The following is an 18,099-nucleotide window of genomic DNA, read 5'->3' on the forward strand; positions in this document are numbered from 1 at the left end:
CCACGTAATCGAGGAGGAGCAGAATTACTTGTTGAGCTCTGCCAATCAACCTAAAGGTGGTGGTGATGCAGCGATTGACAGTTGAATTGGATTGAATGCTTCCAATGCTGTCGTTGGTTCAATTACATAATCCAGAGTTAGGAACTTTGGCGGGGTTCACTTTTCTGTCGGCTAAGCCACCTCAGTAGTTGGATGGGTGCAAGCCACACTCGATCTGAGCCCCCACTTTTTGGCGATCAGAGAGAGCGTGCTAGGGTTTTTGAGCCCTCCAGTAAATTTGATAGCAGTGGTGTGGGGCTTGACCGCAGTGTGTGTGTGCCCAGCCAGTTTAGCCCGTGGGATTGATTTTCCATACCCTAAGCCGGACTAACCTTAGGAAATTTCGCTTGCCCTCTCAGATTGGAATTGGCCGTCGACCCAGCTGCGAGTTTGAGTAGAGCGCATTCCGACAATTTGCCCAACCTCGCACCAATTTCCCTTCCCACCAAGACCTCATCAGCAGGAATTATCTTGATCGCAGGAAGTCACAATGGTATGTCGCCCCCACGATGCAGCTCGTGCTGCCTGGCATTTTTTGAAGAGATGCCCCGAATTCGTTTCGGGGCGTTGACGACAAATCACCGCCGCAGCCAGCGCACTCTGGAATATTATCCTACATGCAGACCACTGACCTGGATTTCTTCACATAGGCGATCAAGCACAACAACCAGATCCAGAAGAACCGTACGTCGAGTCTTTCCCCGATTTTTGGCATCAGCACTTGCCCAGCACTTCGAATCGTCCTCGCCACGATGAAGCATCCACAAATCCAACCAGCGACTGACAATTTTATTAGATTTCCGCAAGGATTGGCAGCGTCGGGTCCGATGCCACTTTGACCAGGTACGACAAACATCCCTCCCTGTGTGAAAATGGAAGACGACATCGCGTGGAAAGAAAGAGTTCGGGTTTCAGGGCTTTGCAGGATCCAATCTCTAACATCCAATCTTCGCACACTTTAGGCTCCCCAGAAGATCCGACGTCGTTCGGCTCGCTCTGCCAAGGCTGCTGCCCTCGCTCCCAGACCCGTGGACAAGCTGAGGCCCATCGTCCGATGCCCTACCATCAAGTACAACCGTCGCGTCCGCGCCGGTCGTGGTTTCTCCCTGGCTGAGCTCAAGGTAATTCGGTTTCCTTCCGAGTGTGAAGACAAGCCTTTCTGACATGGTTTTAGGCCGCCGGTATCCCCAAGCTGTACGCCCCCACTATCGGTATTGCCGTCGATCACCGCCGCCAGAACCTCAGCGAGGAGTCTCTCGCTGCCAACGTCGCCCGCCTCAAGGCCTACAAGGAGCGCCTCGTTGTCTTCCCCCGCAAGGCCGGCAAGCCCAAGGCTGGTGACAGCAAGGAGACCGACCTGAGCAAGGACAACATTGTGGCCTCCTCCGCCGCCGCTCTCCCCATTGTTCCTTACAGCACTGCCGTTACCGAGATCAAGAAGAGCGACATGCCCAAGCAGATTGAGGGTGGTGCCTACGTGAAGCTTCGCCAGGCCCGCGCCGACAAGCGCAACCAAGGCGCGCGAGACAAGCGTGCCCGTGAGAAGGCTGAGGCCGAGGCCAACAAGAAATAAGCAACTCCTTCATAGACAAACGAGGTCACTTTCTCGAGGGAAAAACATGAACGTCACGGGAGTCAGGGCATTGTCATTGCATCACTTTGGGCTTTTTGCTGCTTTTCATCTTCTCATGTGTGTAACGCTGGACACGGTCGGATGGTTAGTCGGTCACAGCCGCGGACTCAGCTAGGGGAACTGGTCTCGCCCACGCTATGTATGCAGCATACGTCTGCAACGAAGAGAAGAGAAGAGAAGAAAAAGTAATTTACATCTCTCGGCGTCGGAAGCCAAGGCAAGAACGAATTATTTTCCACCATCCGGATCCTCGCGTGGACTTTGGTACCCTTATGATATTGTGAATGTGTCCTACGAGAGCAGAGAATGTCACCAATGATGTCACAAATGAGAGTAACCTGACTGACTGCAGCGAGCATCTTGTTGTCTTATGATCAAATACATATGTTCGATTGGCATGTGTCAGGTTTTGTCATGTTGGATTATCAACGTGAGACACATCCAGTACATCCATTAGATACCTCTCCCATCTCTATAAGCGCCCATCCAACACGTTTTACTCCTTGGCTCTATCCAATGCCCTACGTTCATCGGTAATCTTTTGCCCTCCTGCTCGTAATGCTTCCAGGAAAAGGTCCTCGTCCGTCAGCTTGTCAGCACAACGCTGGAGCAGTTCGGTTACAAGCACCAGCCCGTTTTCGCGATCCATGCGGCTCAGGTCCGCCTTCTTGGTCGCATCTATCTGTTGCGGCTCCAATGCTCCCAGCCCGAGACCTTGCACGCCGGTTTCGATCTTCTGCACACCTTCGTCCTTCTCTTCTGCCGGCGCTGCTGCTTCAATAGAAGGCGTGGTCCCGGTCGTCGCCTCGCGCTCTGCGAGGATATCCCGGCCCGTGACCGCCTCCAGGAGAGCGCGGGTGAGCTCGGTCTGCTGGAGGGTTTTGGCGCAGAACTGGGCGCCTTCGAGCGAACGCGACATGAGCGCCAGGACGAACCAGAGTTCCGAGCGGAGGACGGGGAACTTCTTCTGCGCTCCTAGGTAAGTTAGGGCATCGGGGATGGTTTCGTGTGTGGCGTAGAAATTGGTAAGCAGTTCTCCTCCTGTCGAGTTAGTGTCTGTGGCGGACGAAGACAATATAGACGACACATCTGGACTAGAATGCAAGACCCGCAAGGCCGCCGCGACGGCTCTGGCCGCCTCCGTCTTGGTCGGTTCCTGGTCCGACCGCTTGAAGACGGCCGTAAGCTGCAGCAGGAGCGTCTTCTTCGCCCCGTCGCCGTCGCCGTCGCCAGCGTGTCCGGCGGCGCACATCCGGCGGACGTTGTCGGGGCACGAGACCATGAGCAGGCGCGCGAGCGAGACGGCGGCGAACTGGACCTGGACCGCGGCGTCCATCTGCCAGAGGCGGGGCAGGGCGCCGCCGGCGGGCTTGAGCAGGCCGGCGGCGGCGCCGATGAGGGGCTTGTTGGCGGCGGGGATGGCGAGGTTCTTGAGGAAGCTGACGGCGCCGTGGAGGAGCTGGGCGTCGGTTGTGGCGGCGGGGTCGGCGACGATGGCGGCGAGGGGCGCGTGGAGGGCGGACTGCTGGACGAAGGCGGTGCAGGTCTCGTCGGAGCGGGCGACGTTGCCGAGGGCGAGGCACGCGGCGCTCTGCAGCTTCGGGGAGGGGAGGGACCGTCCCCGCCGGCGAGCCACTGCCGGAGCACGTCGAGCTCGGGGCTGCCGATGGGCGCGGCGGCGACGAATTGGGGCGCGGCGGAGAGGTCGGCGAGGGCCTGGGGAAGATGGAGAGGATCTTCTTGAGCTGCTCGGCGTCTTCGTATTCGAGCTCCATGGTTGCGTCGTTCTCGGCGGAGCGCTGGACGCCCTTGGCGAAGGCGTTGAGGAAGCGGAGGATGGATTTCGGGGTCTGCAGGAAGGACTCCTGGAAGGCGGGGTTGGAGAGGTAGGCGAGGGCCACCGAGGTCTGGGACATGAAGTCTTCGAGGTCCTCCTCTTCGTCGTCGGACGAGGATTGGTTGGCCAGGGTCAACAGTGTGAAGGGGGTGGCGGGGTGCACGAAGTTGGATTCCGCCTCTGGGGTTACAGATTGTCAGCTACCGCAGTCGTCGAGGCACTCCCTACTGGGAGTTGTAACGGGCATCCTTACCTTGGCTTGCGATGAGTCCTAGCAACTTGCAGATGAGTCCCATCTGCGGGGCAGCGGTTGGGAGCCTGGGTCCGGAGATCAGAGACACAAGCTCGGGGTTCAAGCCGGCCTTGTATGCAGCAGCCTGCGTTGGTTCTGGATCAGGCTGTCAGCTTAGTTCGTCTCTAAGTATGTAACGCGAAGTGAAGCCCGAGACCTCAAAACGTACCATAGTCCACAATGATGTTGAAGAGCACCGGGATGATCAACGCAAGAAGACCATCATTATTCAACAAGTTGACCAATCTCGGCATGCAATTCGATGCAACCACACGATCTCGGTTCTCATCTGGATCAGTTCAGCTCTCTGTTGGATAAGGAGGGGTAAGGGGCCGTGGGCATTACCGGTGTCCGCGCAAGAGTTTCCTATGATACGCAGAGTATGCATGGTAAGAGCTGGCCTCAGCCCGTCGTTGTTGACCAGCCCGAGGAAGAAGTCGAGCATCCCCGACTCGCCTAGGGGCTTTCGCCATTTGACTAGATCGAGTATCGCATGTCAGCCGTCGCTTTGATTGAATGGATCTGCCAGCATGGCACGCATATATGGGCGGCAGAAAAGGGGCTCGCTGCTAGGCATGTAGAAGGCCGGAGAGAGACCAGCCATGAGACAATTCTTTTCAAAATCAAGATAGGAGAACATTGTTACATGAATAACGTATGACTTTCTAGCATTGAAGAACCTCCGCATGAAAAAAAAGGCTCGGTATGACTGACCTTCACGGCTTCCATCGCCAATTTTCTGCACGATGAGGTCCAACTCCTCCGAGCCGCCCTCCCAGAGCCCACGGACTTCAGTCAAGATAGGACTCAATGCCTCGGTGCGGCCTGATTGCCCTTCTTCCGAGATCCTCGAGCCAGAGTCCTCAGCATAGTCCTGTCTCGCGAAGACCGCTGCCACATCATCGGGAGTCATTGCGGAGGATAACCGCGCTGTGCAGGGCGTGCAGGGCGTGCAGGAGTGCTAGGTACCAGGTTGAAGCTGATCTCCCCGATTATCTCTGACCCCTGATAGTACGTTGAATTGCCCGGCGTTTTGTCGTTGGCGTGCAAGGTCCGGGAGCTTCCGGATGCTGTCTGGTGGTGGTTTTGGTTTGGGGAGGGAGAGACCTAGGTGGCTGGCCTCTGTAGTGGATATCGCGCAGTCCTGCTTAACCAGCTACGGATGGCGGCGATTTGGATAGACAGCAAATTGCGACGCAGTACGACCTTCTATTCTTGACCCGATATTTTCTTTTTTTTTCTTTTCAGAAAATATCTCAGTCGTCGTGGTCTGTTTTGTCTAAAGGGGACAACTTTCAGGTACGTAGCATGCACTGGCTCAAGCTGGATGCAGCACCATAGGTAGGTAAAGATGCAAGTCACGTGCTTTGACAACAGCGCTTTATCAATCAGCTTTGGAATGCCCCTCCTTCACCTTTCATACCCACATGCACCAACAAACACCCAAACACCCAAACACCCCGCAGTCCCTACCTGCTTGTATTCAAAGACGACAAGCGACAATTATCGTCCGCAATCTCTTGAGAGGCTGTCTATGGTTACGATTTCCACAGTTGAAGCATCAATCGGCTATCAGGCTACTGCATGCCCGATGGCAGGCCAAGAACTGTAAAACAAAGATTATCAAGGATTAATCACCACAGCTTGACTAAGGCTGCTACATCATCTTGGGAACTTGCGATCTGCTAACAGCTCCATATATATCCGGTTAACTTGTTTTCCCGGTCCATCAAGGCGACGTCGCATTTGTCACAGACATGCCGTTCTTCTCTGGGCCCGACGGCTCGCTTACGTGTCCCTGTCTCTGGGCACTCGGCAGTTCGCGAACCGGCATCGCTGCATGTTTGGCCAGGGTCCACTCATCCAGCCGGTTGACGACCCAGACCATGCCGAGCGTGACGAAGACTACGATGATCATGGCGATGTAACCATTCTTCCAGTACGGCGCATCGGATGCAGGGTAGAGAACGATGCCCCAGAAGGTGTAGAGGCAGGTCGAGGCCGCATTCATGGCGTACAGCGTCACTGACCGGAGCGCGTCGTCGCCGCCCCGTTGGAGGATGATGTTGGCCCAGCCGTACGACACCGGATTCACCATGTAAGAGGTCCCGGCCAGATAGTGCGCGAAGAACGTCCAAGGGAACGATATCGTCGGCACGAGAAGTATAATTGCAGACACCAATTGCAGCACGCATGCCAGAATCCCCATCGGGACCCGCTTCCCGGTCGCATCGATGTGCACCGCGGCCAGGAAGTTGGACACGATCCCGACAGCCTGTACCCCCAACGGGTACGTATTGACCTGGCTCTGGCTGAAGTGGTTGTCGTAATACTTCAACCACAGGAGAAGCAGGTTTTGCACCACAAGAGCCTCCAATGCGCCGCAGATCACGGCGAACACGCACAGGATGTAGAGGGCGGGCGAGGTAAACGTACGTTGGATCAGGGACTTGAAGCTGATGTCATGTCCGTCTGCCCGCTTCGGCGGCAGTCGCTCAAGTGCCATCTGGCGCTCTGCCTTGGAGAGCCATTTGGCCCGCGTCAACTCCGGCGTGTCGGGGAAGTACAGCAGACCACCTATGGCGACAGGACACGTGATGATGCCATTGATGATGAACAGCCACTGCCAGCCCGCCAGACCACCATAGCCGGCCATGCCCTTATGCACCGCCGTCATCATGAGTCCGGCGAACATGGAGCCTGCCTGACCCGACGCCGTGAAGATGGCCGTGCGCTTGGCGACTTCGCAGGGCCGGTACCACGAGCCGATGATGTAGATGGTCCCGCAGTACGTGCTGGCCTCGGCGAGGCCCTGGAGGAAGCGCACGGCGCAGAGCTGGGCGTAGGTCCGGCACGCGGCCGTGCACATGGTCAGCCCCGCCCAGACCAGCACCATGGACGGCAGCCAGATGCGCGGCGGCACCCGCTGGATGGCGACGCCGTGCGGGATCTGCCCGATGACGGAGCCCGCCGTGAAGAGCGAGAGGACGACGTTGTAGTCCCGCCCCGCGAGCTGCAGGTCCTCGCGCAGGCCCGCGACGTAGGCGTTGGCGAAGGCGGCCCGGTCCAGGTAGTTGAAGAAGGAGCTGATGCAGCAGTACGTGAGGATCACGAAGTCTTTGCCGTTATTGGAGTTAGCCTGCTGTACGACGGCTTTTGTAAGCCAAAGGGGGCTGGGTAGTTCCGTGGGTCAAGTTGGGAATTACGTACCAAGTTTCCTCACAAGCCATCTCTCTTCCGGAGTCTTGACTCCCTTGGAGAAGATGGCCTTGGGCTGCTTCGCAATAGGCATACTTTCTCCTTCTGATCCCGTTGGGTTCCCAGTAGTGTATTAATTACCGACCAACGCTTCGCGGCCGGCTTTGAAATTCAGCAACCCTCATAGGATGTGCGGGGTATCAGGTTCTTTTTGCGCCCATCAAGGTGCCTATGGCATTGCTGGGTTTGGGAAATGGGGTTCACTTGGCGTGAGGATGCTGCAGCGGAATATGCCGCAGTATGCTATCTCCAGCCAATCAGGTGTAGTTGATAACGCTCGATTCGACATATTTCTTCCCATGACGGGGTTCAGGAGAAGGGACATCAGTGTAAAAGAGTTCATATGTAAAATTGTTCCAAAAAGTATTATTATGCTATGCGCTCGCAATCATCATGTCTCCTAAACATGAACACTGTAACTCATCTTCCATGGGTATCTTCGATGCCAAGTATGCAGACGGTGGGTATATCGTTTTCCCACCAAACCAAAAGTGGTTGGCACTTTGCCACTGTTGAAAAAATAAAAAAGTAAAAAACAAGAATTTCGTGGCCTGGGCCGCTGGGCACTCCCTGTGGCCTTCGAGAGAGTACCCATATAGTGGTAGTGGTAGTGGTAGTAGTAGTAGTAGTACATCCGCCGGGGATTACTTTACTTCGGAGAATCGAAGTGAGCCTACCCCGGTGCTGGCTGCTGCCCTGAAATGCAGTTTAACTTCAATGTCGTCATCGTCCCTCCTCGGGACGGCAGGTATCTTCGTTTCCGCTCTCCATCTTCCAAAAACATTAGAGATAAATGGTACTCCTACACTGCAGGGTGTGGGCGGCGGGGGATAGGGTAGCAATCGACTATCCCGGGTCGTAAGCAAGGAGAGGGAGAAAGCTCCACGCACACACGCACACCCCCCTCATCAATAGCCTCTTTCCGACTGACTAGACCGCGGTTCACATGCCGGGGCTCCGAGGGTGGCCGGCGTACTTGGTCAGGGCCATCTCGTCGTCCTTGGTCAGCTCGAACGAGTCGCTGTGGCTGCTGCTCGAGGGCTTGGTGCTGCCGCCGCCGCCGGGCGAGGGGTTCTGGTGGATGGTGACCTCGTACTCGAGGCGCTTGTGGATGCCGCCCATGGGGGTGATGCCGCCGCCGTTGCCGGCGACGCCGTGGTCGGAGTCGTCGTCGGCGGGCTCGGAGCGGATGCGCGACTTGGTGAAGGACTTGAGGGCGAGGTCCTGCTCGTTGCCAAACTGCGGGTTGTTGCGCTGCTGCTGCGTGCGCGGGCCCGTGTTGTTGTACGAGCTCGAGTGGAACTGGTCGCTGTTGTTGCCGCCGCGGGCCAGGCGCGCGATCAGGTTCGCCACCGACATCTCGATGTTGAGCTTGGTCAGGTACGTGACCGGGTGGAACTGGATGAAGACGACGGGGTTGGGCAGGAACATGAGGCCGATCAGGAAGGCCTTTTTTGGTGTCATGGTTAGTATGGTTGTTGCTGGTTCGGGCCATCATCAGGGAGATGGTAAAATGGGAGTAATACTTACGTCCATCAGAATCGAGACTACCAGCAGTTTGGTGTTGAAGCCCACCAGGGGGCGTATTTGACGAGACCGTGCTGCTCCACCAGGCGCTCCTTGACGGACTTCACAAAGTACCAGTTCAGGGCGGCATCGACAATCAGGATGAGCACCTTAGATACAGGATCATAGTACTTGTTTGCAAGGACGAAGCTGATGCATAGAAAACAAACAGATCAGTCAGGGGTTCCATTGGTCAACCGGGGAGTGGCGGATGAAGTCTCGACTTACAAGTCGTTCACGGGAGGATCCAAGTGCGAGGGGATCCAGATGATGAAGACGGAGATGTTGATGAGGGTAATGATGATGACGGTCCCGTACTTGATCAAGCGGACGGTTGACTGACTCTCCGCAATGACGGCAATACGGTTTATAATAATCTGCATAAGCAGTTGGATCTCGAAGACCCAACAGAATAAAATAAAAAATAACACCGGCACCCTGGAACACGGTATCGGGTCAGCATCTTGGTTGAGTGAGGCGTCATGCGGCGTCATGCGGCGTAAAAGGGGGGGCCTAGTGTGTGTGTGTGTGTGGCACAAAAAAAACTTACGTTGGTTTTAATATCCCGTCCAAGAAAAGCCAGCCCAGGACGGCGATAGCGATGTTGACGGCGATTTCGGCCCAGACCATGTAGATGTAGGCGCTGCGGGCCGGGTTCTTGTTCCTTTTCGTCTGCTTGATGGCCTCCCAGGCAGTGAGGAAGCCGAAACCAAGCTGAAGCCCGCCGCCAAAGATGCGACCTGGAAGTCTGTCTTTGTTGCCGCCATATCGACTGGTGGTGTTGTGGGTGCGGTGCGGGTGCGGGTGCGGGTGTGGGAGTCGGATGGAGGACCGAAGAAACGAAATTATTGCAAATAGAGTTCAAGCGGCACGGCAAGGCGGCCGGAGGGATTCTGGGGGGTGGGAGATCGAGCAGGTATGTATTATAACAGAAAAAAAACGACAGGTAACAAATCTCATCGGGGCCAGCTCTGCTTGGCTCTCTTCTGCACTGGGCTTTCTCTGCTGGGGCGACTCCTGAGCAAGAGAGAAAGAAACGGGGGCCTAGCTGCATCATATGCAACCCCATGTTGTATTTAATGCAGAGGTGGTCCCTGTAACCGGGGGAGGCAAGAGATGAAACGATAAGAGGCTCAAAGGGCGAGGTCTGCTCGGCTGCGGAGCCTCATATCAGTCTAGAGGGCCTCTAGACGCGAACGGACTGCCAATCTTGGCCGTCGGGGGAAGGGTATCGTTCGCTTGCCCAGCTTTTGCCTCACCTGCCACGCTGCCACGGCCTGCAATACCAGGTCCCGAAGTCGACTAGGCTTTGCGTGCTTATTTGCCCGGCATGCATGCTGAAAGGGTACTGGATCAACGGTCAGGACGATGTGCTAAAGAAGGGCAACCACCCCACAGCCAGCCGGACGGATGGCCACATGGCCACCGGGTACGTTGGCGCGCTGTGCAGGCATCTGCTTGGTCTCTTAGCGGCGGACTGAGCAGCCTCTACTATCGGCCTGGATGATGGACAGTGGTTAAGGTATCTGCCTACTTACAGTAGCGTCCGTTAAGTGTCAGAGAAGATGCGAAACCGCCCAAGACCGAAAAGCTCGTGGGCATGGGACGATTCCCGTGCTGCTAGTCCTGCTAGCCACATTGTATCACGCCTGCTAAGATTTTAGTCGGGTTCAGGGTGGCTCGAGGGCGTTCGCGAGCGAAGGACCGAATTGGGGGGCCTGCTGGCCGACGGAGCAATTCCGCAATAGCTTCGTCCCGTCCGGGCGCTGTTATTGGTTCGACGACGGGGCGGGGATCCGCCGACTTGCCTTACGGTCGGCTCCCGGATCGGATCCTGGGTCGTGCGGCCCATGTTTAGTGGACGTTAGGAGATTTAATAGTGGGTGGCTCGCGGTCAAGCGGCACAGAAACCGGCAGTGGGAATACAGGTGTATGTAGTAATAATGCTGCAACCAAGGATCGGGGATCATTATGTTCACCTTGGCGATCCCTTCTAGATGTAGCCGGCCGTGGGCTGCTTTCTTGTCTTTTTTTCCTGCCCTCTCGCTCTCGATCCCTCCTCCTCTTTTTTCGAAATCATGCCTGTCGCGATGCACATCCCTTTTATATAAGCCATCCTGCGAACAGACACAAACGGCTCTGGCAGGCCGGGAGCCGGATGTCACAGCGTGCTGGTTTGGCGTGCTTGCGTGCATACAATACACTGGACCGAGTATATTCGCCTGTAACGTCTTCGCGGACGGCGGGCCTGGTGGAGATGTCGTATTCACAGCTACAGCCACACGTTTTAGCAGCAGTACATAGTATTCAGCTCCGGAGTTTCTCGTCCCTAGCAGCCAGGACCCTGCCCATTCATACAAACGACGCCTCAGTTCTGTGTTGTTGGTGGGAAGGAAGTTCTTTTTTCCCCGAACGATTTGCTTCGAACAGGGCGTTCACGAAAATGTAACCACCAGCTAATGAAGAAAGACGGAAGAATTTATACACACTAGTTGCCCGCAACGAATGCGACGTGCTGATCCGAATTGATGGGCTTTCCCACCTTTTCAACCGGTGGGTAAGTATGTATGTGCATGCCTAGTTCGGGGGCCTCGTGAGAAGGAACCTAAAAGCAATGATGCAAACGCCGGCGTGCCATGCTGTCGGATCATGGTCAGGTTACTCGAATTTTGACTTTGCAGAATTCCCGGTCAGCACGCCAATGAGGGCGTCGAACTACCGAGGGCTAGTATGACCGAGCAAAAAAAGCCGAACGTGCGAACGTGCGAACGAGCCAGGCAGCCAGCCAGGCTAGCCCGTGTGGAGCCTGCACAAATACAAGTACAAGCTGTGCGTGCCTGACAGAACGTTGAACTCGTGACGGTTCGGCCGGCTGGACACTAAAAAGAATGGAAGGGTATTGTTCTCACGACCACCAAATCATCCGACGTCCCACGCATCCTCCAAAAGCCCGACAGCTCAGCCTATACTCATCTCCCGACTCGATAGCTGAATTGTCCAAAAACTCTTCTAGCGTTGCACGGGGGGGAACGCTACGATGACAAATGATTATCGACGATACGGGCTAGCGTCTATGCCTCGGATTTAACTCGCCGAAATATTGTCTGCTCTCCAGAAAGAAGACACGCCAGCTCTTTTGCACGAACCAGACCACGTGTTGCTGCAGACGAATAGTGCCAGCCAAGAGGACCGGACAAGTCGGGGCGTCACGATAGGTAGGCGCGCTATACACTCACTATTCACAGGAATATCGCCAACGGGTCACGGGAATAACAAGCTTGGCAGCCAACCCTCCGGATATAGGATCCGATCGCTTGTTTCGGACTAATGAAAGGGGCACAGGCTTCGGTAGGTGTGTGTGTGGCGAGCGAGCCTGCCCTGGCAGCTTGTCCTCAAACGTCATGGCCCCCAAAAAGCCAAAGATAGACCTGTCACGAAAGCATATCTGCCACCCGACCCAGAAACACCCGAAAGCCAATCGCTCCTACATAGATATCACATGCATATGGCGAGAAACGGTCGGGTCAGAGATGATGATAATCCGGATCGTCCATCATTCTCGACGGCCGAGCGACCGCCCAAACCACCCAAACACCCAAACCACAGAGCTGTTCGGGTCGCCGTTGCATGCATTGACAACCCCCAGATCAGGATCGACACACTCCTCCTCCGCAGTCATACTATCACGGGCCTATTCTGGTCCTCTTTACATACTGGGCTCCGTTCGGAGCTCAAGCGTGGTAATGGTCCACATGGGTTCGTCGCGAAGGCCCCGGTTCCTACTGTAAGGATAGCCTAAAGAAGAATGGCAGAAAAAATGGGAAATGCCCAGCCCAGTAGATAAGGAAGAGGCTTTAGCGATGGCTGCAGGGCTGGCGGCTCGCTTCCGACAACTCTCGGGCCCCTCTGGATTGCTTGCATGACTGCGCCTACACCAAAAAAGAATACACACTTGAGAGAGGCAAATACGAGAAATGGCGAACACAAAAATGTCGCCATCCCAGATGTTGTAAGCTGAGCTCTGGCCCGTGGGCGCCCCTGTAAGAGCAGATGAGAAGCCCCTTTATTCGATCCACCCGTTTGTCCACTAGACCGGAAGACGAGCTCGAACCGGAGCTCTGGGACCGCAAACACCAAGCATCGCGTGCCGTAAATCCAGAGCTTTCAGCTGGTTTTCGGGCGTCTTATAATACAAGGGACTCTAGGGACCTCGACAGTATCCAGTGCCCATTCTATCCACCGACCGGACCCGAACCCGAATACCCCCAAAACGCTGTGGGGAAAGAACACCAGGACAACGTACGATTTTTTTATTTTTTGGAATTGAAGAGGGAGAAAAAATCTCCCCAGCCCAGTTCGCGATATCTTCGCGGGCCGGCTCAGAACAAGGCTCGACCATCGCGCTTAGATTGCTGGAAACAACACGGACAGAGCCCCTGCTCCATCGCAATGGAGCGAACAAGGACGGGCGGGAGCCCGGAGGACGAAATCCGGGACGAACACGCCCGGGGGCCCAGGGAACTTTTCTGCTTACAACTGCTTACAAGCAGACGTCCAGACCGCTGTTGTCTATAAATTACCGGCTTACGTTACTGTTTTCAGATGTTGTCACTGACCAGGTGGCGGGCTTCGACGGGCGCGGGAACTTATTAGCTAAGGGCCCTTTTTGCATTTTGATACGGGCCTTTGCAGCGCCCATGCTCCTTTCTTTTTTTCACTTGGTTCAGTCCATGCCCTCTGCGTAGCAAAAACGAAACGAATCCACTGAGGGCATCCGTTCGATTGGGAGTGAGGTACGGCTCTCTCAAACATTATATTTAGAACGCCCGAGGGATCATCTGCCGTATTAATCACCGGGACGGAGAAAACTCTTTCCTCTCGATTGTATCCATGGGTAGATTCTCTTGTCGCAATATTGTGTGACACTGTACCTGCAAATGAAGGAACCTGTATCTAAGAGGGTAACCTGTTCGGCGTGGGTCTTCTTCTTCTCACTTTTGTCAGGCTGGCCTGGCATGTGAAAGGGGTTTGAGAAAAGTAAATAAAGATATCTCTATTTCGCAGCTGCATCTTCTATGGACCAGATCGTTCGTGACCTGTATCCTTTGTTACCGAGAAGGGCTCCTCTCTTCTCGTGATGAGCTGTCGGTGGAAATAGGGGCTGGCTAAACTGGGTCACCTGGGTGAAAGTCTCACTCATACTGACTATTTGTACCATTTGCCACGTTGTTGGCATGTGTATCGTCACAAAGTTGCAAAGCTCATCGGGGCTAAAGCCTTTTCAAGATGAAAACTGTAGACTTGTGGCAACGTCCTTCGTCGAAACTCGAACACTTGGTGGCGTATAAACTCGCACCAAGCCTCTCGTAGAGAGTTCGGGCTTACTAGATTGCGCATACACAAAACGACTGGTGCTTACATGGTGGAGGAAAGGGGTTCGGTGACAAGTAGAAAGCCCCGAATGAGAAACATACGAGGTGATAAGTGGTATAATTTCAACGCCTCTTGACTTACATGCCATTGTAGCGGTAGCATGCTTGAAACTACTTTCAACGTGCTGTCTATCATCCCACTAGGTTGCCTTGGCCAAGTTCTAGTTTGAATGCCCAATTGCAATAGAAGTACGACTGAGGTATTGGATGACATCAAGGAGGCTGCCAAGGTGGACGCAAGAATGCTCTGCTGTATAGCAGTCAAACAGACCACTACAACACGTAGGGTAAACATAAGAGCAGCTACTTGATACAATGCCGAGCTGTAGTCAAGAAACTTTACTCAGGAGTCACTAGACGAAACCAAAATAACGTGTCAGTCGTTCTGTATACATGTGTGCGAGGTCGAACAATGAATTTGCATTTCTACCATTGTACGTTGCCGCACATCTTACTGCGTCCAGTAAACTGAGTACATGATTTAGCCTCTCTATCATAGAATTATCATACACACCAGTTTCCTTCAAGTGCTCTGTGAGCTGGATCATTGGATTCTCTGGAACAAGTACCACAGCCTGCTCGCCTACCCCTTTACCCAACCGCTCGCGTATAAGCTGCCTGGGGACTGTTTGAATATCCGGGTCCGAGCAAGAAGACTTTGATACACAAGACCATTGAAGCACATGTCCCTGTATTTATATTCAGTTGCTGCCAGTTCTACGAAAAGTATTGTCGAAGACTCAAGCATAATTTCCTATTTCTGCCGAGTCGACTTGGCACAGGGTCGATTTGTAAAGAAGAACGACCACTGGCCATTTCAACATCCTACAGTTTTCTGACTACACACACATGTTGACGTATGTGATTACGGTGCAATCAATAATATTTGCATTTGTAATGTAATCTTTGCAGGGATGGCGGCAGTAGCTTCGAGGCCACAAAGGCCGGTCCCATGAGGTGATCCTTTTCACTCACCCATCACGAGAGCCTCGATGGCCGGCTTCTCAACACCCCTAAGAGCATAGTTGCTCCGGCTATTGGAATTTCAAAGTTGAGGCACAATCTACGCGATGGCCCCTTGGTTGTTGTGGTTCAGCACATCATGTATTCACAGGGCCGCAACCCGAGGACCCCTGAGGACCCCCGAGGACCTCAAGGATGGGGCACACTATTTTCACACAGATGCAGGCCAATCACTGATTGGACCAATTGGCAGGATAGGATAAGAGACAACAGGCTGACACTCCCTGCATTCATTGTTGTAAGTACTGCGCCGTTTCCGGTAGCCAGAGCTAACTTCTAGACCCCTGGGCTCGCGTGTTCGTTCTGTGGCCCCCATCAGGCATGAACGTTGATTTACACGATTGAGTTTTGAGTTTGAGCTAAAGGCAATCTACGACTATCTCTCCTTAGCGGAAAAGGATCTTCTTCACCTTACCACGACGGGAAATCTAAACACCCGAGCTTTGACGCGGAGAGAAGGGAGGGAAAAAAAACGATCATGGCCCAGATGCGTCAGTGCAATTCAGGGTCCCGGCTAAGTGGAAGGGAAGATGACGTTACGTTACGGCTTAACTTGGCCGCCCCTCTCCTGGGATGTGACGCTGCTGCATTTTGACCTAGTTGATGACATAAGAACCACATTCATGAGCTGCATTCATTGCGCACTGGCACACGCACAAACCCCGTCTGAATTGACATCACAGCACGCGCATGCATTTCGCCATATCATTCCATAGGTCCAGACAGAGACCCGGCTTCAAGCCAGTTACTTGATTGGGAAAATGCAACCTCGCCACCCTCGAAATGGGACAACAGGCGAGTCCTGCAAAATACAAACAGCAGGTAGGTACGTACGTAATAACTCGTGACATTTGCGACACGTGTGGGTAAATATGTCAGTCTATTTGGCCCTTATCTATTGTCGCTGACAATCGCTGGCGGGCGATCCCAGGGGCTGATGAAGCACTTCTGAAACCATGTCAGAGAAGAAAAAGAGTCCCGTCGAAGACCTCGCTGCTCGCCCCGTCAGGACGCAAAAAAGGTGAAGTTACAGCCGCAGGCGGGCAGGTCACAGTCGCGCGTACCGGGCCATTGGAACGGGCCAGTGGGGAAGGTTGAAATATGTCGCGCTGAGCCGCTCCGGGATCTGGGCTGTTCTGGACCGCCCTGTCGCTGTGCCTGAGTGGTGTGTTCTGTCCAGCATTCTCCGTACAATTCCGAAACTCCCTCATCTTCCTCGCCCGCCGAAAACGCTGCTGTCTGGGGCTCCTGTGGCACTTTAACCTACTTACACGACTCTCACCGACACAACGTCGTTGACCGCTCGTGACCTCCCTCTCGCGCAGCAATTGCGACGAAGGAAGTGCACGCAATTTCAGATGCTGACCAAGGTGGAAATGCCAACCCTGACTCGTCATGAGGTTACGAGAAAACCCCCTTTTTCGAAACCGTGCAGGCTAGGTAGCTAATAAGGCACGGAATAGGAAGTAGGGTAGAAAATTCTAGTGCCAGGCCTACTAGCTATCGGAGAGCTTTTCCGACCGCGAGGAGGATGCCAATCCGAGCGTTCGGGATTCCCGTTATTGCTAATCAGCCACTACAGCTCCATGTCGGAAATACTGTCCATCACAGACAGAACCCATGACTTTTTGTTAGGGGGTGAATCTGAATAACGTTTTTCCTTCTCGCTTTCTTTCTTTCTTTCTCTGTATTGTTTACACTTATTTGTTTCTGTTTGATCGGCCAGGTAACTGAGGTCCAGGCGTCGTCGGTGTTATATGCAGTGAATAATAGCAGTTTCATGGTGGTTGATTACCTTCCAATTGTCTCCATACGGCAACTGCAGATGCAGGTGCATGCTGCAGGCCATCGTCACTCAAGAAAAGCCCACCTGCGGCATGCAGCACATTTGCCCAGCATGATGGGAAGCGGGGACTCGGACCGTGAACAAGTTGTGTTTATTATTAGCGCCAGTCATGCAACGCATCGCATCCCTAACACCACGACTCTGACATAGGTACCATGCTGCTCAGCTGGGAGTTGTGACGGCAGCGCGCAGCAGCAATTGAGCCTCAGGACCGGCTTGTCCACCACTAGGCGGCGCGTGTGGATTTGCTGTGCCTGCCCGTTGTTTGTGTCGAAGATCCAAAACGAGATGCGAAGTTCACACAGCCCTACATACTTGCAAACGAGCTGATGCCTGGGATGGGAAGATCTGAGTAGTGCGTGCATCAAAAGAAGAAAATCTGACTCCTGGTCAGTACCTGGTGAGGGCTCTGGATCGGCCTCTTCCAGAACTGGGGCAGGTTGGGCTGTGGGGTTGGTTTCATGCTGGTCGTATGTGCGAGTGAGTAGCAGTCAGTATCTGTCTATCCCTTGTCCCGACAGAAAGCCAATTCAGCCGGCCAGCTGGCTATAGAGTAGGTAGTGTACCTACCTACCTACCAAGGGTGCCAAAATGTCTTGGGGATGCATCGTGGAATTCACATCAATTGAAGGGCTGGTTGAGGGCACGTCTATCTGCCTGAGATATGTACGGTAGCGCATAAGTATGTAGCCTGGAGTGTTACCTAAAAAGCCCCCTCACAGGCTGCAAGCTTCACCTTTGGCAGCCCTGGGGGTTTCCTTGTTTACCGGACAGGCTCTGGACAGGCGTCAGGCGTGCGGTTATGTCGATGCACCCAGCCAGCATTTCCATTGATCCATTCCACTTCTCCACCTCCGGCATCCATCCATCAAACCAGTCAAAAAAGTACTGTCTTGGTCTTGCCAAGGCTGCCTGTCTCACTGCACTCTCTCGTCCGTCCTCAGAAGGAGCCCTCTCCTCCCCTTGTCTTGCCTTGCGCAGTGTTGCCCGAGGAAGATCTCATCAATCAATCAATCTATTAAGCTGCAAGTGAGTACCCGTACCCGTACCCACCCTCATCCATCCCAACCCATCAGACCAGCCTGGAGACCCGGACCTGGATCTAGGTAGATTTGACACGGCTGCACGGGTCGTGACTTGACGACTGCCTGACTTGGCTGGTCACCACTCGAA

The 18,099-nt window shown here is 54.3% G+C and overlaps 4 protein-coding genes across 4 annotated transcripts; 1 reads left to right on the forward strand and 3 right to left on the reverse strand.

The window, feature by feature from the left end:
- Window positions 1-339: 339 nt before the first annotated feature.
- On the forward strand, window positions 340-1,612 carry PG997_005562 (60S ribosomal protein eL13; the record flags this gene model as incomplete). The annotated part of the gene is made up of 5 exons (XM_066809877.1): window positions 340-532; window positions 690-723; window positions 836-882; window positions 1,002-1,160; window positions 1,214-1,612. The coding sequence occupies exons 1-5, from the start codon at window positions 530-532 to the stop codon at window positions 1,610-1,612; spliced, it is 642 nt and encodes a 213-aa protein (XP_066668800.1). The 5' UTR covers window positions 340-529.
- A 556-nt stretch (window positions 1,613-2,168) lies between these two features.
- On the reverse strand, window positions 2,169-4,714 carry PG997_005563 (uncharacterized protein; the record flags this gene model as incomplete). The annotated part of the gene is given in 6 exon segments (XM_066809878.1): window positions 2,169-3,269; window positions 3,289-3,689; window positions 3,763-3,897; window positions 3,971-4,090; window positions 4,147-4,278; window positions 4,516-4,714. 6 exon segments carry the CDS (start codon window positions 4,712-4,714, stop codon window positions 2,169-2,171), a joined length of 2,088 nt encoding a protein of 695 aa, XP_066668801.1.
- An 816-nt stretch (window positions 4,715-5,530) lies between these two features.
- PG997_005564 (Pantothenate transporter liz1) lies at window positions 5,531-7,093 on the reverse strand (the record flags this gene model as incomplete). Its single annotated transcript, XM_066809879.1, has 2 exons — window positions 5,531-6,918; window positions 7,012-7,093. The coding sequence occupies 2 exons, from the start codon at window positions 7,091-7,093 to the stop codon at window positions 5,531-5,533; spliced, it is 1,470 nt and encodes a 489-aa protein (XP_066668802.1).
- Window positions 7,094-8,001: 908 nt separating this feature from the next.
- Window positions 8,002-9,392, reverse strand: PG997_005565 (uncharacterized protein; the record flags this gene model as incomplete). The annotated part of the gene is made up of 5 exons (XM_066809880.1): window positions 8,002-8,508; window positions 8,670-8,775; window positions 8,854-9,063; window positions 9,176-9,309; window positions 9,366-9,392. 5 exons carry the CDS (start codon window positions 9,390-9,392, stop codon window positions 8,002-8,004), a joined length of 984 nt encoding a protein of 327 aa, XP_066668803.1.
- Between the last annotated feature and the right edge of the window lie 8,707 nt (window positions 9,393-18,099).

This window comes from Apiospora hydei (assembly GCF_038363865.1).
Source record: "Apiospora hydei strain CBS 114990 chromosome Unknown utg000005l_segment0_segment0, whole genome shotgun sequence".
Taxonomy (NCBI): Eukaryota; Fungi; Ascomycota; class Sordariomycetes; order Amphisphaeriales; family Apiosporaceae; genus Apiospora; species Apiospora hydei.